This window comes from Tenrec ecaudatus, chromosome 16, assembly GCF_050624435.1.
Source record: "Tenrec ecaudatus isolate mTenEca1 chromosome 16, mTenEca1.hap1, whole genome shotgun sequence".
Taxonomy (NCBI): domain Eukaryota; kingdom Metazoa; phylum Chordata; class Mammalia; order Afrosoricida; family Tenrecidae; genus Tenrec; species Tenrec ecaudatus.
Genome location: NC_134545.1, coordinates 51,349,029 through 51,370,969, shown reverse-complemented (window position 1 = coordinate 51,370,969; position 21,941 = coordinate 51,349,029). Strand labels below are relative to the sequence as shown.

The window sequence follows — 21,941 nt, the reverse complement described above, 5'->3', positions numbered from 1 at the left end:
CCTCTCTGGATACCTGTTTAAATGCGGGTGCAGCAGGAGGGAACACTGCCAAGGCCGGCACCAGCCTCGCGGTGGTCGCTGTGTTTGAGGCCATTGTTGAAGCCACAATGGCATCCATCTCATTGGGACTCTTCCTCTGTTTTGCTGTCCTTCTACTTGACCAGCACGATGTCCTTGTCCACCGCCGGGTGTCTCCTGATAACAGTCCAAAGTACGGGAGGCGATAACTCTCCACCCTCGCCTCTAAGGAGCATTCTGGTCAAGCTTCTCCGAAGACAGATTTGTTTGTTCTTTTGGCAGTCCCAGGTACTTTCAGTATTCTTCACCAGCACCGTGATTCAGATGCACTGATTCTATTATGGTCTTCTTTATTCAAGGTTCAACTTTCGCATGCATAGGAGGCGATTGAAAATGCCATGGCTTGGGTCAGGTGCACCTTAGTCCTCAACGTGACTCTTCAACACCTTAAAGAGATCTTGGGCAGCAGAGGTACCCAGTGCAGCATGTCATTTGACTACTTGACTGCCGGATCCAAGCTAGATGAAATTCTGGACAACCTCATTCTTTTCTCCACTTATGATGCAATTGTGAGAATTTTGGCTTTCTTTACACTGAGTTGTCATCCACACTGAAGGCTGCAGTCCTTGACCTTCATCAGCAAGTGCTCAGGTCCTTCTCAGTGTCAGCAAGCAAGGTTGGCAACAACATATTAGTCTTTGTGCATACATAGATGGAAAAAATACAGTGGATGCTAAAAATTAGTTGGTGAATGTCTCCCAGGACTGTGTGTGTGTGTATATTTATGTATATATATATGTGTGTATATATGTATATATATATATATATATATATATATATATATACAAAAACATTTTATGTGGTTTGGGTAAAGGTTCACAGAGCAAAGGAGTTCCCCATTCAACACTGTACGCACATTTTGTTTCATGGCATTACTTAAAATACCCTCAGTGTCTCAGCATTTGTCCCACTTCCTTCATGAATTCCTTGTTTTCATTTTTCCACCTTTCCCCCTAATCCCTCTTCCTGCCTTCTAAACTGTGAGCCGGGGAAAATGTAGCCTGTTTGATTTGATGTGGTTGATAGTTCTGAGGAGCACAGACGTGACAGTCTTGAGGCTGAATTCCTTCATCTCCAGGTGCCCAGGTTTTGTGCTAAGATCTTCAACTGATTAGATCAGGCCCACCCATATGAACTAGGATAGTCTCCTTTATTGATCGTAAATGTTAATCATATCTACAAAACACCTTCACAGAAAGGTCTAGAGTTTGGCCAAATAGGCACACAGTTGAGTCAAGGTGACACCTTGGATTGCTTATCAGAACGGTTGTGTCCTCAGCATCAGGATAGAGCCTGGCACTAGAGAACGCTCCATTAAAATCTGTGCTAAACGGATGAGTGTTTGAGCCGGAAAGGCCTTCTTACATGAAAGCACAAGCCAACTGATACCTCCTGTCTCAAACTTGAGTGCAGTTGTTGTTGTTGTTAGGGACCAACGAGTCAGTTCCACCCTATAACAACCCTCTGCACCATTTAACCAAACACTGCCTGGTCCCGCGCCATCCTCACACTTGTTCCTTTGCCTGAGCCCCTTGCTGCAGCCACTGTGTCCATCCCCCTTCTTGAGACCCTTCCTCTTTCTTGCTGCACCGCTGCTTCACCAACCATGCTGTCCTGAACTCGTTTCCTAACTAACAACCCCTAACTTTCATATCAGAGAAAACAGAAGAAGAGGGTAAGTGTTAGTTTGCAGAGAGCCGGAACTAGCGCGCGGTTTTCCTTCATTCCCCGCCCTCGTGGCTACACAGCGCCATTGCTTGGGCATCCCCACGGCGCTGTGGGCTGAGGGCATCAAATGAACGTGGCTGCCCTCTCTTCTCAAGGAACCCTTGGGCACCTGGAGTGGGAGGGCAAGCTAACAGCTAGGCTATGGCACAAGACAGGCGCAGAGTGGCTGTGGTTCAAATGGGACAGGTTCCTTTTCATTCCGGGGCAGGCATGGAAGTTTCACCTTCTATGTCGCAGACCTGGGGTCACTTCTGGTGAAAGAGCCTCAGCATGCAGCCACGTGTCTGTCGCTGGGGGATTGGACGTGGCCGTGATGCTTAGCGAGCACCCGGGGAGCCTATGGGCTGGACGAAAGGCCTACTGGCCTAATGATGAGAACAAGCCAGGGGAACCCCCCGGATCTCCACAGTCTGAGCCATAACTGATGATGGGGACGTGCAGGGATGGGCACCATTTGTTCTGTTGTGCCCGGGGTTGCCGCGAGTCAGGGGCCAAATTGTTAGTGAAACGACGACAGCAACACTTCTCGTTCACACGGAAGTCTACACCTGTCTGGTCATTTGACCCCAGGGAGCAACCTGGGGCCCGGACCCCTTCTACCTTGTGGCTCTCCAGATAGAGAAGTCAGCGGAAGGGCTGGGAAGTGGGATTGTCATCTCAGCGATGGCAGAACTTAGGAGACAAATAGGGATCAGGAAGTGTGGAGTGGATAGGGAGGTTCTGGCCCAGGCCCCCTCTGGCTGAGCCAGCCAGTTTTGGCTAGTGCATAGGAATCTTGCTTCGGTTTATATGGGTAGACCTGGGGCAGGTAGTGGTAGCGTGGGAATCAGAGAAACTAAGGCGGTGGAATCAACAGGAGTTGGCCCCTCACTAGATGGAAGTAAGTGGAAGGGAACAGGTGGCCATCCACCATAAGCCACATGGCGATGCCGATGCTGCCCACCAAGGGCACACAGGGAGAACATGGTGGAAAGCTGAATTTGAGGGGCTGAGGAGGGAACTCTGGACGGGGTTCCAGGAGGCAGTAAGAGATGGGGCTGAGAACTGTAGGCAGATGCAGACTGTGGATTTGCGTGGGAGGAGTCAGCAACATGATAGAAATTGGAACCCCGGGTAGACAAGTTCTCCCAAGGAGAGTGGGCAGGAGCACTTCTATAGGGCAGCTTTGAGTCATCAGTGGCTCAATGGCAGTAGTTATGTGAGTGAGTCTTACATTGGGGCTCACAAGTAGCAGTACCATAGATCCCTACAGAAGGAAGTAATGCAGCTACCAGTTACTGCAGCTTACTACGTAGCAGGCAGGGGCCCTGATGGTACTGTCCTTATAGGTTCATCAATCTGGGTTTCATATACCAAGAAATGGAAAAGCATATAACGCAGCTTCAAGAGGGTGACTTCCATCAACAGAACGCCTCTAAGATACACTCTACTAGGAATGAACAAACACCAAACCAAAGTTACAGAAAATTGTGGAAACCAGATCAGGTCCAGCTTGCATCCGAGGGGGATCTACTGACAAAGTTTTGACTGTTCAGTTCAGATTCATGTCTTTGATCTTCTGTCCGCCTCTCTCCAAGCATTCTGTTTGCTGACTGCTTTCCTCCCATCCCTCCACTTTAGATCGGGGGAGGTCTCCAGGGGCTTCTTTCCTGTGTCGTTCCACAGGGGAACCTCAGGCTCCCACTGTCATCGTCCCCTTCTGCCCACCAGACTCTCCTACTCTAGACGGACACGGATCCCTCCTTCGACTTCAGGTTATATGGATGCCAATCCTTTGGTGACTGGTGATGGTGTGCTTCTTTAATGTGGACTTAGCTGACATCTCACTTAGAAAGAAGGCTGCTTGTTTGGAGACAAGCCTTTAAGACTCCAGATGCTATTGTATCTGCTAGCCAGGCACCATCTAAGTGCTCTGACACATTTTGCTACAGCACCCGTATCTCCTGTGTTTCCTTCCTGAGGGCGAGTATCAAGCAGGGCCACGATGTAAGAATGGTTTGTTCTTAAGTTGGAGCTAGGATTTAGTGCAAGTCCCAAACCCATTCCTGGATCTAAGATTTTATTTTATTTTGGGGGTGGGGGCAGTTAATTTGCTGTAACTTTGGAATTAATACATATGTCATATCATTCTGTAGTTCAAACAATTGTCCAATTGCTATCAGAATCAGTCTCCAAACACACTCTTCCTTCCTGGAGTCCTGGACATCAGCTCCCATTAACTTTTGGAAGCAGTGTTTCCAGCTCTCGAACTTTCCCTGAAGAACCCGGCAATCTTCCGTGAACCCCACATTCAGCAGCATTTGGCACCCCGTGGCGCTCAAGTCATGTTCCTTTGGAATGCTCTTTGAAGTTTGGGTGAGAACACAAAAGAATGAGGGACCGGATGGGGCTGTGGAGTGGACGGGAAAGGTTTCCTAATGAAATGCCTGCAGGACAGCCCTTTCTACTCTTGAAGAATAAACAGATGGACGGGGGCGGGAGGGGGGGAGGAGGAAGAGGGGAGAATCCTTGGCACGAGGTAGTTATTTATTTTCATAATAAGCCGCCGGGATCAAACTGTGGGTCCTTTAAGAAAATCTACCAAAGCGACCCCTTTGGAGTCTCCAAAATCCATTGCCATAATCCTGTGAGCCACAGGCTTTGCCTTGCATCTAACTGGACCAGAAGAATCTCTGGGGAGCCACGGTTTTGATTGGGCCTTTTTGTAAAGGTCCCTAGTGAGTCTCAGAGCAGAGGTTTACTGAGGGAATTTGTCTGCAGCCATCCACTGATGGCAGAGCAAGTTTAAACATACTTTGTGACGAATAAACTCACGTATGTCCGAGCTATAACCTTAGACGACCCAGCCCTTCTTTTTTTTTTTTAATCTTACCCTCATAATACACCCGCCCCACCCCCAGCCCCGGCCACGTTTCTCTGCTTCTGGCGTCTCTAAGGGGTGCAATCTGTGCATGTGCTCAGCTAGTAACCTCAAGATTGGAGGCTGGATCTTCTCTTGTGAGGAGCCGTCGGCCATCTCAGGAAGCGGGCCGGGGTCCGCCCCGTGACAGGACACCTTTTTCACAGACAGTTTCTTCTGAGAGGGCCTTGGCGTCGCCCAGCACCCTCTCGGGGGTCACGGGCAAGAGCTTGTGATGCGCCACACTCAGGGTGCTCGAGGTGCCCCTGTGCACAGGACTTGAGGTGGCTTTTTTTTTTTTTTAAGGAAAAGGGTGTTTAATACAGAAAACCAGCTGTGAACCAGCCTGCCCCCCAACACACACACACACCAAGCACATTTGCTGGAAGAGAACTTCACAATCACAACTACATGGACAGCGCCCCTCTCCCTGCAGAAGAATTCACTTCAGAGGACAGCACTGAAGCTTCAGCTCAGGGAGAGGGACATGTCTGATCAGAGCACACGGGAGCAAATGAAGGGGGAAGAAGAGAGAGTGGAGCACATCCTGGCCCACCAAGCCTTGAGGACCATATTCCTGCTCAGAGCAGCCAAAGCACAGAGAGAACCAAATGGCCGGCCCCACTATGAGACATGACATTCCTCACTGACCCATAGCCCTACAGGGGTCAACACTGGAGACACAGTATGGGAATGTGCCCAATCTGACCCCACCACACCGAGGCAAACCACTAAGACAGTGCAACAGCACAGCAAGGGGAGCAGAGCAACAGAGTCCCCAGGGAATACCAAAAGTAGACTTTGGGGCTAGGGCATGCCACCCCATCAGACTGGACCAGAAAACACTCCTAAAGGTCAGCAAACAGACCTTGAACTATTTACAGGCTTTTCTTTCTTTTTAATTTTTTTGTCATTGATTTTTGTTATTGTGGTTGTTTTGTTTTCTTTTGTCTTGTTTTTGTGCATATTATTATCTCTGCAGGTCTATCTAGACTAGATAGGTGAGATAAACAATCTAGAGGAGAAAACAACGGGACTGATGGTTCTAGGGGACATGGGAGAGGGGGAGGCAGGGGTGGGTGGGAAAGGAACTGGGTGTTAACAAACAAGGGAAAAACAAATGATCCAAAATGGGTGGTGGGGAGGGTGTAGGAGGCCTGATAGGGCTTAATCAAGGACAAGGTAACCAAAAGGAATTCCTGAAAACCAAATGAAGGCTGAGCATGATAGTGTGACAAGAAGAAAGCAAAAAGAAATAGAGGAAAGAGCTAGGAGGCAAAGGGCATTTATAGAGTCTAAATACAGGTATGTACACATGTAAATATATGGCAATGGGAAAATGGATTTATGTGCATATATTTATAGATTTAGTATTAAGGTAGCAGATGGACATTGGGCTTCTACTCAAGTACTCCCTCAATACAAGAACACTTTGTTCTAGTAAACTGGCATTCCATGATGCTCACCTTCCTGACATGATCACTGAAGACAAAACAGGTGCATAAGCAAATGTGGTGAAGAAAGCTCATGGTACCCGGCTATCAAAATATATAGCATCTGGGGTCATCAAGGCTTGAAGATAAACCAGCAGCCATCTAACTCAGAAATAACAAAGCCCACATGGAAGAAGCACACCAGCCTGTGTGATCACGAGGTGTTTATAGGATCCTTACCAGGCATCAAAGAACAAAAACTCATATCATTGTGAATGAGGGAGAGTGTGGAGTGGAGACCCAAAGCCCATCTCTAGGCAGCTGGACATCCCCTAATAGAAGTGTCACAGGGAAGAGAAGAGCCAGTCAAGGTGCAGTGTAGTACTGATGAAACATACAACTTTCCTCTAGTTCTTTAATGCTTCCTCCCCCCTCCATTTCATGATCCCAATTCTACCTTACAAATCTTGCTAGACCAGATGAATTACACTGGTACAGATAAGAACTGGAAACACAGGGAATCCAGGACAGAAAAACTCCTCAGGACCAATGAGAGTAGCGATACCAGGAGGGGAAGGTGGGGTAGAAAGGGGGAACCAATCACAAGGATCTACATATAACCCTCTCCCTGGGGGATGGACAACAGAAAAGTGGGTGAAGGGAGCCATGGGGCAGTGTAAGATATGACAAAATAATAATAATTTATAAATAATCAAGGGTTCGTGAGGGAGGGTGGGGAGGGAAGGGAAGGGGAAAATGAGGAGCTGATACCAAGGGCTCAAGTAGAAAGAAAATGTTTTGAGAATGATGATGGCAACAAATGTACAAATGTGCTCGACATAATGGGTGGATGTATGAATTGTGATAAGAGTTGTATGATCCCCCAATAAATGATAAAAAAAAAGATTGGAGGCTTGAGCTTTCCCAGAGATGCCTTGGAAGAAATGCCTGTCAGTCTACGCCCCACCCCTACCCCCACCCCTACATCAGCCACTGTGATGATGCTGTGAAGCCCAGATCTACTCTGGCACACATGGACTTGCCAGCAGCTGGTAACTGACTTACATCCCCTAGAACTCAAACTACGGCCTGCAGGCCACATGTGGCCCGCCTAGGACATTTATCCGGCCTGTCAGGTGTTTTTGCCCCATTTGTTTTTTTTACTCCAAAATAAGATATTGCAGTGTGCATAGGAATTTGTTCATAGAGTTTTTAAAATTATAGTCTGCCCCTCAACTGGTCTGAGGGACAGTGAACTGATCCCCTGTTTAAAAAGTTTTAGGAGCCCTTCCCTAGAAGCTCCTGGACTTGGAGATTTGTTTCCGAAGTTAGGACGCCCTGACTTTATTGCTCAGTCCAGCACTGTATTCTTGCCTTCAGCTCCAAATCACCAAGGGCCTTTTATATTTCCATGCCTGGGTATGCCTGAAGCCCCCTAAAGCCCTGAAAAGAAATAGATTTACCTGTGGCACCAGGAAAGAATGAAACAACCCCTTCTTGTGCTGCACGTCAACTGGCCTGGCGGCAGGAGGGCATGCAGGTGTTGCTGTACTTAGAAACGGTCGAGTTGGTTCCAACTTATGTACTACAGCAGAAGGAGGCACCACCTGGCCCTGCACCATCTTTACAATGATTCTTGTGTTTGAGCCTATTGTCACAGCCACTGTGTCACTCCATGTTGTCCAGGGCCTTCCTCTTGTTTGCTGACCACATCTACCATAACCCACTTTACAATGCTCTCTGTCTGATCGCGAGTCTAGTCACATACTTGGAATATGGTCAGAGAGGGCCAACTGGAGGTTTAATCCACATGGGGACCCTGCAAATTGATTTTAGGCTTCTACTCTCATCCAAAGCCTTTAGCAAGCCAGGCGTTTAGAATTTAAGCTCTGAAATTCTTCCCTCCTCCACAGTTGGGTTTTATTATTTACAATCCTTAGATCACACAGACGAGAATGCTTCTGGGTGGACCGGTTGATGCCTCACTTAGATGGCTGCTTGTTCTTTCTGATAGCCAGACACCATCTGATTTCATTTTGCTCTAGCATCCATATCTTCAGTGAGCTCTTCATGAAGGCAAGTATTGAGTAGGGCCGTGTCATAAGAACCAATTGTTCTTAGATTAGAGCTACCATTAAGTTCGAGCCCCATATGCAAGGGATCTAAGTTCTTGAATCCACGAACCAGTTCCACTCAGAGCAAAAACTCTCTGGTGCCCTCTGGTGGTCATCAACCCCACTGTCTTCTCCCAGGGATACTCTGAACTGCCCAAGTGCTCTATGGTTTCTCCAGAAAGGAGGTTTTCTACTCCACCCAAGTTACACTCTTGTAAACCCACAAGGTAAGTTCCACCCTGTCCTTCAGGGTTTCTAGGATTCGGAATCAATTTGGTGACCACGAGTTTGGTGGCTGGTTGGTTGATATCAAAGCTTGAGGAGACTCACGTGCTACGGAACATTCAGGAAATGTTGGGGCTGAAGCTGGAACCCAGAGCTCCAGGCTGACAGCTGTTGGCACACGGCAACAATACTGGCCCAGCAGCAGTGCTGTTATAGCCATTGTTATATGAATCCTGTGTTACAAATTCAGCAAAGATCCATGGTGGTGCTGTGGGTCTGCTGACTGCAAGGCTGTCGGTTCAAACCGCCAGTTGCTTTAAGAGTGAAAGATGAGGCTGTCCATTCCTGTCAAGATTTGGTCTCGGATAACCCTAACAGCAGTTCTACTCTGCATCATGGGGTCACTATGAATGGACTCGATGGCGGTGGGTGTACGAGTTCAATACCCTATTAGATGTGCTCCAACACTGAATTGCAGACATGTATTAAGCTCCACCAATTCAACCCGAAGCCTTGTGCTGAGACGCCCTGCTGTCACAACAACCCATCTCTACCCACTTAACATTTCAAGGGTGGCAAGTGGAAGCCAGCCTTCTGTCTTGGGCCTGAGGTTCCAGGGGCCTAGGAACTCAATCCCATCACCTCACTTGCAGGAAATGCCACGAGGTGCCAGGAGATAGCGGTCTCTTGGGCTACAAGTGCTACTTAAAGAGAAGGGAGGTGACAAGAGAAGAGAGGAGAGGCGCTGAGAGGAAAGGGCAGATGCCCCCAGGTCACCAGCTTCTCTCCCCTGCACCCAAGTGAACAAAACACACGGTCACACAGAACCCAACACCCAACCGCAGAGTGGATTCTGACTCAGCTCCACCCTATGCAGGGTTGCCTAGGCTTTGTGAATCTTTCTGGGGGCAGGCTCATCCTTTTCCCAAGGAGGGGCTAGTGGGTTTGAACCACTGGCCTTGCACTTACCAGCCACTAGGAAGAGCCCTTGCAAGGATGAAGGATGTGAGGGGATTGCTCACTTTTCAAGAAAGGTGCTGGGCTAGGATGGATGAAAGCAAATTGATCCAACAGCAGAGGGATTCGCTAGGTCTCAGATCAATGCCATGATGCTAGCACTGACTGGCACACCTCTCAGATGGCCTGAGTTTTATTATTCGCCTGTACCTTGTTGTGTGTGGGTTCGGAAAGTCCCACAGTTGGCTGATCTGCGGAGTCCCGGAGCTGGGACTCTCCACCCTGGCAGGGAGATGAGCCCACTCTGGGACCTGGCAGATGCAGGACCCAAGGCATGGAGGGCAGGCACATCCCACTGAAGAATGGCTTTGGGGGTGGGGTGGGGCGGGGTACTAGAGAGTCCGTGGTCTGCGAAGGATTCAGAGCCATCTGTCCAGGACGTGGAGTTCCATCCAGATGCCCCCGACAGTAACTCAGCAGGCTCCTGGAAGGTCCCCAGGGCGGGCTGTGTCAATTGAACTAGCAGACTGAGCGGTGCCCAGGCCCAGGACTTGGGGAATGGCAAAGCGGGCCATCGGCGTGCATCCGAGGAAAGCGAGGGAAGCGCGAGCCCCAGCGCCACTCCACAGCCCCTTCCTGCCTATAAATAACCACTGTGTCACTTCAAAGCGGACAAGGGAGCGCGGGAGAGGGGCTGGGGGGCCGGCGCGCTGAGGCCGCTGGGCAAGCGCACCACGCCCCCCACCCAGGGCAAGTTTGCATAAATAAACAAATCCAAGCCTTCGGCCCCGCAGGAGGTGGGAGGCGGGGTGGGGGGGCGGGAGAGATTAGTTTGGGAAGTAGCACGGATTGCTCATCCGATCCGTGCGGCCAAGACCAGTGTGTCAAGTTACAGAGGCGCCGGAATCGGCCCCAGCGCTCCAGGGCAGCGGCCACGAACCACCTCTGCCCATGGGGCCCTCCATGTGCGCCCCGGCGCCCCGCGACTGAAACTGGCTCGCCGAGGAGACGCGAAACCCCAGAGATCGAGAGCGCGCCAACAACCCGAGAACTTTGCGGGTCCTTGGAGAGGCAGACGCGGCGGAGAGACAGAGAGTGGGCTCGATCCCCGCCCCCCAACTTTTCCTGGACTTGGAACGTTTTTCGAAGAAACTTTTTCTCACCTTGGTGTAACACCCCCCCCCCATTACTGGTGGGGTGTTTTCCGCCTTCTGACCCCCCCGCCCCCCCTTCTGCTGCTGACTTCTCCGCCCTCGGGGCCCGGAGCAGAGGAGAGGGACGTTTTCCAGCGACGCAGCCTTTTCCCCCTACTGCGCAGACGGGATCGCGCCTCCCGGCAGCGGCTCGCGCCTTTATTTATTCTATTTATTTATTTATTGGATCTCAAGACGCGCGGGGATGGTGGCCGAGCGCGCCGGCAAAGCGGCCGCCGCCGGTGCCCGCGGGCCCCGGGAGCTGGACGCGCCGGGGACCGAGGTGTCGGCGGAGCGCTGCGCGCGGCTGCCGAGCCCGGGGTCGTGCGGGCTGCTGGCGCTGGTCCTGGGCTCGCTGGCGCTCAGCCTGCTCGCCCACTTTCGGACGGCCGAGCTGCAGGCCCGGGTGCTGCGCCTGGAAGCGGAGAGCGGGGAGCGGCAAATGGAGACGGCTATTTTGGGACGAGTCAACCAACTGCTGGACGAGGTCTGTGCTCTTTGTTGCTGGCTTGTCTCCCTCCCGCGGCGGCCCCTCGCGCAGCCTCCAGACTCTTGGCCAGCCGGTGCCCGTGGGCGCTCCTGGTCTGAGGGAGGGCTGAGAGGTAGGGACAGCGGTGACCCTGCCAGGGGTCCGGGGGACCGGGGGCGTGTGCTCGGCCCCTGGCCTCGGACTCGGGCCGTGGGCCTTGGCGGCTGGCGCGTCGCGTCCCGCGCTGGAAGCGTCCTGGGCGCGCCAGGCAGGTGGAGGGAAGCTAGGCGCGCGGAGGCGGGCAAGCTGCGCAGCTCGCTGGCGGGCCCGACGGTCCCAGCGCCCACGCGGCGGGAAGCGTGCCCGGGGGTCTGGCCGGAGGCTGGCTGGGCCCCCGAACCCCACCCCGCCCCACCCACCCCCACCTCGAGGGTCGGCGCTGCCTCACTTCTATGGCCACGTTCTGTTGGGAAGAAGTGAGGGAATGAATCATCCAAAGGACTAGGGGCCAGCGAGGGAGGCAGCCCTTGCAGGGAGGTGGTGTCAAGTCCCTCTCTCTGCTCCCGGCACCCAGCCGCCAGGGCCTAGGTGTGCTCTGGGAGCTCCCTAACTAGCGATTGGGTTCTTGTTTCGAAGTCACGTTTCTTATCCTAGGACCCTGAATGGGCTCCAACATTTGGTGTCCCTGGAGTTCTTCTAGTAGCAGCTTTGGTGGCGTCGTGGTCTTGGTTGCGCTGGGGCTGCCAGGCACAGGGGCAGCAGTTGGAAAGCGGCAGCCAGTGCGGAGAAAGACTGGGCTTCCTGACCCACACAGACTGACAAATGCACAGAGGCCTTGCAGGCCTGCTGTGTGTGCATTGACTGGTTGGCAGGGTTTTTTTGTGGGTGGGGGGGTTTTAAATTTTCTTTGGGGTGGGTACGGGAGGGGGGCGGGGATCGTTGGGGAAGTGGACGCTGAACGTTCTCCCATTCCTAACAGGTCTGGAATTAAAAGCTAAGATTTTAAGCTTCAGGAGCTCTGGAGGCAGCGTATTATCTAAAGTGCTGGGAAATTTTGCAACCATCCAAGGGTGAGGCTTGGTGACTCATGGGAATCTGGACAGCACGGGAGACCTCGGGCCCAGATGAAGGAAAGGTTGGCAGGTGAGGACTTCGAGCATCTAGGAAGAAGTGTCCAAGGAAGAATGGCAGAAGCAGGGCTGCCACTTAGCTAAGGTAGTGGGGTGAGGATAAAACCTGTGCCTGTGCCCTGCTCTCCTCTGCCTCCACCACTTCTACCTCCTAGAAGCAGTGGCACCCGTGGCAAGTTGCCTAGCCTCTCTGAGCTGGCAAAGTGGTGTTGATGATGGGCAGCATTAACACCTCACCTTTCTGGTGTCTCTGCCAGCCAGTTCTTGAGGGTGGTCGGGGTGTGCAGGTCAGAGCCCCCAAGAGGGAGGGTGGTCAGAGGGCAGGCAGGCTCACTGGTGCTATGGACATGGAGGCATGCTGCCGACTGCTGCTGTCAGCTCAGGACCACGCCCTGTCAGTCCCCAGGGATTCCAGAGGGCTAGGGTAGGCCGCCCACAGCTCAGCTCCTGGGTAAGGATGAGCCAACAGCCATCTCCACACCTGAGAGTCCAGAGGGACTGGCTGGATGGAAGGGCAGGGGAGGGTGCCACCAGGTCTCTGGCTGCTGGGTGAGGTGCAGCTGTCACACCCTGGGGTGCAGCTCGGTTTCTCTCTCCACCGCCTTTCCCAGACCCTCCTGCTGGCCAGAACACGCACCAGCCCGTCGCCAGGTCCTTCCTTGCTTCTTCATCCCCAAATGTACCCTTGCCAGGTCATGGGTTCTCAGGGCCTTGGGCATGACAATTGTGTCTCACATACTGACTTGGCATTTCTAAACTACTGAGTCCCAGAACTCTGAGGTACAGATCTGAACGTCTTCCCAGAGACCGCCTGGCCTGACCACCCCCACCAGCCCATTTTACAGATGGGAAACCTGAGGCCGAGTGACATGGCAAGTTCATGGTAGAGCTCACGCTATTAACAACAGAAAAGGGGCGGGTCTGGAGGAATGCAGGGCATGCAACATAGAGTCAGATGGCGGTGATGACGGTGGTATCAGTCCTGGAGAAGTGATTTTGATGCTAAGACCTAAAGCGTGAATCAGAGTCTTTCAGGCAAAAGGAGTGAGCTTAGGAGCCTTACTGTGAGGGGCCCCAGGAAATAGCCTCTGGAGCCTGGGGGCCAGAGAGCAGGAAGGTGAGGTGATGGGAGACAAGGCTGGAGAGAGAGGGGCAGCCCAGGTCCAGAGGAGCCTTACAGATGGCTAGACCTGTGTACGCACAGACGGGGTTCAGGGAAGGGCCTTGAGGAAGGTCGTTATGGCCTTAGAAGAGCACTTAGGGGGATCCCACCCCAAAACTCCCTTCCATCAAGTTGATTCTAACTTCTGGCGAGCTGATAGAGGCAGGTTGCTCCCAGAGAGCTGTGGGTAACTTTGAGCTGCTGACTCTGTGGTTAGCAGTCCAACACTTACCTAACAGCACCACTAGGGCTCCCTTTAAGGGAGGCCAAGCAAGAGGGACTTCAGGGGGCAAGAAGCAGAGACAGAGGCTCGAGGTCAGTCGGAGGAGTTGAGAGTCGAGGGTGGGACGCGTCCAGTGGGTGAAGAACTAGCCCTCAGGCATCTGGATGGGACTCTCTAGGATTGCACTGTCCAGCAAGATGACCAGGAGTCACGTGTGACTGTTATCTTTAAGATAATTGAATGTGTGCAATTTCATTAAAGTGAATAAAATAGAAAAATCAGCCCCACGAGACACATTCCCAATGCTCAAGAGCCCCCGGTAGCTAATGGCTGCCATGTTGGACAGCCCAGACAGAGAAGTCTATCCAGTGGTCCCCGGAGTGCCCACTGGAGGCCTTTCCTATCCCAGGTATACCCTCCCAGGTCTGAGCAAATGGTAAAGGAGGGGAGCAGGGGAGGCAAGGAGCGGAGACCAGGGACAGGGGACATCTCTGGGTGAGGAGGGGACAAAGGGAAGAAAAGGGAAGGGTGAATCACTTAGTTACAAAGCTTTGTGGAAATGGGTGTGCTGGGGTCCTGTCCTCAAAGGCAGACACGCACTGCCAACTTTGGGGGGTCCTGTTTCCTCTTCTATCGAATTCTGCCTTCCTCCCTCCTTCTAGAGCTATGAGACCTTCAGCAGGAGACAGAAAGGGAAATGTAGTCTTTGGGTCTAAAGAGTGCCACCCCCCAAGGCCAGGACCAAATGAATGCATTGGAAAGGCTCCAGGCAGTCCTTCTTGGAGCAGGGGGGCCTGAGCCTCTCCCTGGAAGACAGAAGAGAGGATATCAGGAAGGGCAGTGCAGATGAGGCCCATACCCTATCCCTGGCATGGAGGCCGGAAGCCTAGACCTCCTGCAAGTTGCCTGGCCCGGTGCAAAGTGTGCATCGTGAGGCAGGAGACGATGGAGCTGGCAGGCAGGCCAGACTGAAGGGCCCACTGGGAGAGGAGGCCAGGCATGCAGAGAGCCCCCGCAGAGATGGGGCAGGGGGTTCAGACCTGGGACAAACCATGAAAAGGAGCTAGGGTGTCGGGAGCAGGCGTGTGGTGTCCGGGCCTCAGGCCCCAGCCCTTCTTTCACCAGCACCTCCTTTCTGACCTAAGACCCTTAAGGAGTATTCCAGCTGCCCGTGACTCGGCCGCTTGCTGCGGAGACATGAACTGGGATGCCCCAGCTGGAGGGACTCACATGTCCCCTCGGCCTGGTGGTGAAAGAGAAGGGAGTGGAATTTAAAACAGCCGGGCCCCTCTGGGGGCCCAGTGGGGAGTCGAGGGCAGCCAAGAAGACCCAACAAAAATCCAAACCAATTGCCATCAAGCTGGTCTGGCTCCCAGTGACCTCCTGTGTGCAGCTGTGACCTCTTGGAAGCAGAGGGCCAGGCCTTTCTTCCAAGTGCCTCTGAGTGGGTTGCCACCCCCCACTGTGTAGCCGATGGAGTGCTTCACATCTGCACTACCCAGGGACTCCAACTGGACTCCCCTTCCCTATAAGGTATGGAGAGGGAGCCGGTGCTACACACACTGCCTGCATCTGCCTTTCTGTCCCAGGACACCCCCGAGACAGACAGACATGCTCCTTACCCCACTGTACACATGAGAAGACTGATGTGATTCATCCCTTGCAATTTAGACCTTAGGGGTTGTCCAGCTGTGGGAATTTCCCTGGAGAGGAAGTGGTCGAAGCTTCCAGGCTAAAATGCAGAGGGAGCCCCTTCTTCCCCCCACCCTCTGCCCGCAGATGCCTTCAGTCCCTAACAGTAACAATATAACTGTAATAAGAATGTCTCACATGAGAGTGTTTCACAACAAACAAAACAAAAGCCAAACCTGTTGATTCCAACTCATGGAGACCCTCTGTCTTTCAGCTACTTGAGGCCTCGATCCGAAATGGACAGACCCTGGATCCAGGTGCCTCATCTGCAGCCAGAGCTCCCTGTCCAAAAGCTGTTTGTTTTTCCATGTAGCACAGAGTCTCCCAAAGTGGACCATACTGCGCCTGGGGGCGTGGCGGGTGGTGCTGGAATAATGCCCGGGGCAGGGCTACAAAAACAGATACCTATACTTTATCCTGCAATATGGGCTAGAGTCAAAGTTTTTTAATCACCAGGAGAGTGTTCAGTGATTTTTTTTTTTCTTTCTGAAAAGGAGGCAAAGAAGTTTGGGGACCTATGTGAACAGCCCCTTTACACGCCAGGCCCAAAGGCTACAGCCAGGATTTCAAAGGCGCCAGGGCTAGGGTCCCAGTCTCCAACAGCTTATCTCCTCTCCACTGATCTACTCCTTTCCAGACAACTAACCAAGTCACTGAGAGCCAGTAGATGGTGCATGTGCCCCACTCCCCATTGCAGGGCCCCGAGCAGACATGGTTAAGCAATTGCAGCATGCTTTCCCGTGGAGCTTCCATGCAGTAGCAGATCCTGCTGAGGGGCCTGTTAGTTAGTATTGAGGGGATTTGCCAGTGGACATAAAGGAGGGCCCAGTGTCATGAGTCTTCTTACTATCTCTTTTAGCTGAGTTCTGCCCCCTGAAGCTGCTCATTGAGGAAGAAGTAAGCAGGTTCATACAAGGGAGACTGAAGCCCAGGTTTGGAGATGGGCAGGGATAGCCCAGAGGTCGGTCCTTTTGGGTTCCATCTAGGTCACCAGGCAGCCCCACACTCAAATTGCCCCCACTCCCATCTGGACAATTCTGCCTTGGGCTCTTGGATGGAGGGCGGGGGCTCGCTGGAGAGGCAATCTCTGTGACCCAAAGGGCAGGGCAGACTGCAGGCAGGGAGTACCACTCTGGACCTCCAGAGGGCAAAGGCCAGCTGGGCACAAAGGGTGGAACTGCCTGCCCGAGAGGCTGCACAGGGCCCCTGCAGAGCTGCAGCTGCAGAAAAGGGTGCCAAGTGCAACGTTGGACTATGCCAGCCGATGCCTATCTTTTTAGAGAGCGTTACCTCAATATCCCCTCAAAACGACAAGTCAAGCTCCTCAGCCTTTCCCCCCGACACATTACAACATGCCATGAAAATGACCCATGGACCCTGGTCTATGGGATGCTGCCCTTTTTCTGCCCAGTTCTCCCAGTTGCACTCGGCCAAGCAAGATCACACAGTCTACCTTGACTCATCAAACCAAAGACCAAACCCTGGCTCATAATGACCCCACACGGCAGGATGGGTAGGACTGCCCCCATGGGTTTCTGAGACTGTAACTCCATAGGAGTAGAAAGCCTTATCGCTCTCCTCTGAAGTGGCTGCTGGTTTTGAACTGGGGACCTTGTAGTTAGCCAACCAGCACATAACCCCGTACACCACCAGGGCTCCATTCCCTTGACCAGTGGAGATGCTCAAACACAGAAGCCGTGAATTTGAACTTACTGAATGGTCTCTCACAGCCGACAATGGAAACAGCCAGGGTTAATAGAACCTGCTTAGTGACGACCCCTTTGATCGACACCCAGAGCCTGCAGCTGCCATAGTCTGGGCCTGTCTCCTGCCTAGAAAGCTATTGTGAGTTTCTGGACAAAACCAAGCTGGAGTGCACAGGGGCGAGGCAGCTACGCTGCTGCTTCCAGCCTCCCTGCCACTGGCTGACCCACCCACATCCCCACCCCCATCCTCTGGTCTCTGGGAATCCCCACTCCCAAGACCCTCCCACAGTCCCTCCACTTATTAACCTGCAAATGCCCTCTTTCTGGCTCCTGGCAAGCCCTCCCTCTGAGGTTCTCCAGGGCCCTAGAGGGCCAGCCAAAGAGCAGGGTCTTGGGGATAGGGATGCAGAGGGGAGGCTGGGTTAAAGGGGCATTAGCTAGGGGTCTGCCAAGAACAGCCTTCCTCCACCTCGCTGTGAGGGGCACCCGAGGTTGTCTGGAGGTGGCAGGTAGGCTTGGTGACCTGGGAGGCCAGAGTGTGGTCCTGAAACCTCTCACCTCTCCCCAAGCCAGAGAGTCAGAGTGTTGGGAGCAAGGCCCTTCCCAAATCATGCCCTGCAGCAGGGATCCTTCTCCCTGTCACCGCATCGCTGGTGCTTAGGCTTGCAGACCCTCTGCCCTGCCTGTTCTGTGGGTGGGGCCATCTGGCCGCCATTCATGTGTGCATCCTCCTACTGGAGCTCTAGACCCATTTCAAGACCAGAATTCCTCAGGCATCACTAGAACGTCTCTGAGGTTCGCAGTGTCTCACCTGGGCAGCCCTCTCCAGCCCCCTGCCTTGTCCAGGTGTGTCAGCCTTCAGTCAGGCCCGCCCTGTGCCCCTCACCCAGCCTGTGCTCCCCTGCGCTCTCCTGAGCCTTGGTAGGAGCCGCCTAACACACCTGCTCTCATCCTGTGTCCTGCCTGGCTCATCATCTGCATGGCAGCTAGGGTGAGTAGCTCCTGTGGGCTTGCACCCTGATTGTGGGAAGTGTGTGTGTGTGTGTGTGTGTGTGTGTGTGTGTGTAAAACTGAACCCCAAAGTCAAACTCACGCAACGCTATAAGATAGGGTAGAATGGCCCCTGTGGGTTTCCCAGACTGTATCTCTTTACTGGAGTAGAAAGCCCCGCCCTTTCCCCTCAGAGTGGTTGATGGTTTAAACTGCTGATCTTGAGGATCACAGTCCAATTCATAACCATTATGCCACCAGAGTTCCATATGTAAAATGCCGCAAAACCAAACCCCCTCCCTACCCCCCCCCATCACGTGGCTTGGACTCATAACTACCTCACAAGACAGAGTTGAACTGCCCCCTCGGGGTTCCAAGAGTGTAAACCTTTCCAGCCAACTGCCTCATCTGTCTCATCTTCCTCCCTGCGATTGGCTGGTGGGTTTCAACTGCCAACCTTGCGGCTAGCAGCTCAATGTGCAACTGCAGTGTCACCAGGATTCCTTAAATACCGCGAGGGTTAGCCAGCTCAGTGTCTTCACGTGTCCAGTAAGCGACAGTCTAGTGAACCACTCAATTGTCGTGTTGTGCAACGTCCCCAGTGCCCACTGCCAAATGTCCAGGGAGATCTTTTAAAAATAAAACCACGCTGTCTCTGTGCTTGAAGCACTTTAGTGACTTTCCGCTGTTCTCAGGCTGAAGGCCAAACGTTTGCACTGTGACCCGTGTGGCTTGCCAGGCCCAGCCTGTGCCGCCACCCCCGCCTCACTGTGCCCAGCGCTGGTTTGCACCCTGCCGTGGTGTCTGCAGGCCCCAACCCAGCATCTAAAGTTCAAGTCGGCTCTGCTCATTACTGACTCTGTGACCTTGGGCAAGTTGGTCAACCCCTCTGTCCCTTGGAGTGATCCCTCTGCCTAATGAGGCGGCTGATTAGAGTCTCCACCTAGTATTAAAGTTGTTTATAAGATTTTAAAAGTTCAAGCAAGTAAAATACTTTGCACAGTGCCTGGGACAGCGGCAGTGAGTGTCCTGAGTTCCTTGATGAGCTGGGCCCGACCTGTCTCAGGGACAGAGTGGAGTGGCCTGGGCTCCGTGCCAGGCTTCCTAGGTTCAGACCCTGCCTCCGCCCTGCGCTGCCCTGCCTGCTGTGTGCCTGTGTGCAGGGTACGTCACCTCTCTGTTCAGGAGCCAGCAAGTTCCTTTCTATAGAATCTGTCTACTCATAGCAACCCTGTAGGCCAGGATAGAGCTTCCCCTGTGAGTTTCCAAGACTGTAACTCTTTACAGGAGTTACAAGGAGTGCCTGGCAGTTTCGAACTGCCGACCTTGTGAATGAGTAACCACTACGCCACCAGGGCTCTCCGATAGGAGCCACTAGAGGGACTTATTGTGTTGGCTCTTAAACCATCTCCCTGAGTCTGGGGTCCTGCCTGGGGAATGGCAGTTCCCCGGTCAGCCTGGTTTCCCTGAGACTGGTCTGCAGGCGACTGGCAATCAGGGCCTGGCCCCTCCCCCATAGCTCATCACAACCATTCTTCCCTGGGCCCCTCTCTCCACTGGAAACCCCATGAGGGCAGCTCTCATGGCTGCTCTGCCCAGACATGTACACAGGCGCTGTGCTTAGTACGCGCTGATGCCCACTGGTGGAAGGTAGAGGGGAGGGAGGAGGCTCCGCCTTCCAGCCCAGCCCAGGCCCTCCCCAGAGCAAAGACACCTGCCTCGTCCTGGTCCCTGGGCCCAGCCAACGCCCACTCACATCCACACTATGCTAGCACCCAGCGCCCGGATTCCCCTGAGGCAGCAGCAGAGACTTAGGTTAGCTGAAAGGAAGGACTTCCTCATAGGAAAGCTCACCCTGGGGTATGTGCCTCTTTCTCTTGACTTTTCTGAGCCACAGAGATGGGGACCACATCTCTCTGTGGTCTGGTAACACAGAGGGACAGAGACAGTTGGTGGGATCCGGCGGACCCTCGGGCCTGTTTCATGGCCTGCGCATCTGTGATCAGGAGCCAAGTCCTTGGCACAAAGAGAGCATTGGAGGGAGGGGGCAGTTGCTCTGGCAGCCCAGTCACCGAGGGCATGGGCTGGGCTCCCGATTTCCTCAGCCCTGATTTCTCCCTCTGAGCTGCCTGGGCCCTGGGGCGTTTGTGCTCTGGCAGCCCAGTCACCGAGGGCATGGGCTGGGCTCCCGATTTCCTCAGCCCTGATTTCTCCCTCTGAGCTGCCTGGGCCCTGGGGCGTTTGGCCGCACGCGGGCCTGTCTCTTGAACGAGCCCCTTCTGTGGATCTGGTCTCCTGGGGTCCCTGGGAGGAGGCTCGTCTAGAGCCAGTCCTGAGCAACTGTCCTATTTCTGAGCCTTTGTTCCTAAATGGAGTGACCTCTCACCCAACCCCGTCAACCAGTTCTGCCGACCCCTTACCACGGCATCACTCCCAACTTACAGCAACCTAATCCAGGGGCAGACAGTCTCAGGTCTCATACGTAGCAGCTACTACGTTTGAACTGCTGACCTTGAGGGTAGCCACCCAATGCTTAAGCCACAGTGCCACTGGGGCTCCCAATTCTGTGTAAGTCTACCCCAAATCCCACCTCTTCCTGGGGTCTCCTCTGAGATTCAGCTCTGATGCAGATTAGAGACCCCCAACCCCAAGTCCCTTGCCTCAAGGCTCAGCCTCTGGGGGAGGGGGTGGGCAGCCACCAGCGATGCTTCTGATGCCAGAGGATCAAGGCCGGTGGTCATTTCCTCTTCTTTCAACTGCTAGTTTTCAAGGTCAAAGGGCAGCACTACAGGCAGGACCCTCACTCGCCCTGCTTCTCTCAGAACTGGAGGTCTGTGTTTCTCAGGAAGGGGGTGGGGGGGGGGCTTGGCAAGTGTGGGAAATGAGATCCCTGGCCGTGTGGCTGAGGCCAGCCAGAGGAAGCCAGGCCAGCCGCCCCATGGCAGCCTGGCACCAGCTCAAGAGAGAAGTGGCCCTCAGCTGGCCACCAAGGCAAACAAGCTGGCAGAGGAGGGGGTTGGTTTTTTGTACACCTGGACACTCCCTCATATCAGTCCATCTCCCAGTGGTCCTACACAGTTAGAGCATACGTAATATTATCCCCACTTTATGGATAAGGAAACTGAGGTCCAGAGGGACTCGCTCTCCGGCTTCATGCGTGGTGAGTGACCAGCTAGGATGAGAATCGCAGGGCCTGGTGCTCCCATTTGTAGTCCGGGCCCCTCCTACCCAGCAGCCCTGCACACAGTAGGTGTCTTCCAGAGTCCGGAGGCCTCTGTGCCAACCCCAACTAGGGACAAGTTTCCCACCCAGTCTTCCAGGTCAGGTGGGCTGTAAAAGGAGTTACAAGTTACTCATATTAAAATTTGATGGTTAAATAACCTTATCCCACCCAAATGTGGGGCAGGCCCACTGAGCTCAGTGGCCGTGGGCCAGGACTATGTCCCTTCAGTCCTTGTACCCAGCGTGGATGAGTTTCAGGGTGGGGACAAGCACCTCATCTACGCTTTCCTCCGTCACCTCATTAACCCTTAGAAGGTAGGTAGGCAGGCAGGTAATGCCCCCTGTGTGCAGATGCTGGAAAGCTCACCTGACTCCACCCCTGGGCACTCTTGCTGATACCAAAACTTGCTGCCCCCCTCCCCCTATTCCCCCCCACCCCGGTGGTTCCCCCAAGCCAGAGGCCAGTTTGAGCTAGGCCCTTTAAGAGCCCTGGGAGGGAGGCATGGGGAGGGAGTGGCCCCCTAAGCCCCAGCCCCTGGCCTAGCTGCATTCTCTGGGGGGAGTGAGTAGCCGCCTGGCACTTTCCCTTTGATACTGATACAGGCATTTTAATAGCAGATGATGATCAGGCGGGTGATGTTTCTGCTCAGGGCACTCACATTCCAGGAGGCCCTCCTACCACTGAGGGCCGAGCAGGGGGTCACGTCACCATGGCTCAGG

General features: G+C 53.6%; 1 protein-coding gene across 1 annotated transcript in view; it reads left to right on the top strand.

Moving 5' to 3' along the window:
- Positions 1-10,832: 10,832 nt before the first annotated feature.
- COL13A1 (collagen type XIII alpha 1 chain) overlaps positions 10,833-21,941 on the top strand; it is a 203,832-nt gene continuing 192,723 nt past the window's right edge. The window contains exon 1 of the mRNA XM_075533429.1: positions 10,833-11,114. Coding sequence (XP_075389544.1) covers positions 10,833-11,114 — 282 coding nt within the window. The remainder of the gene's footprint in view (positions 11,115-21,941) is intronic.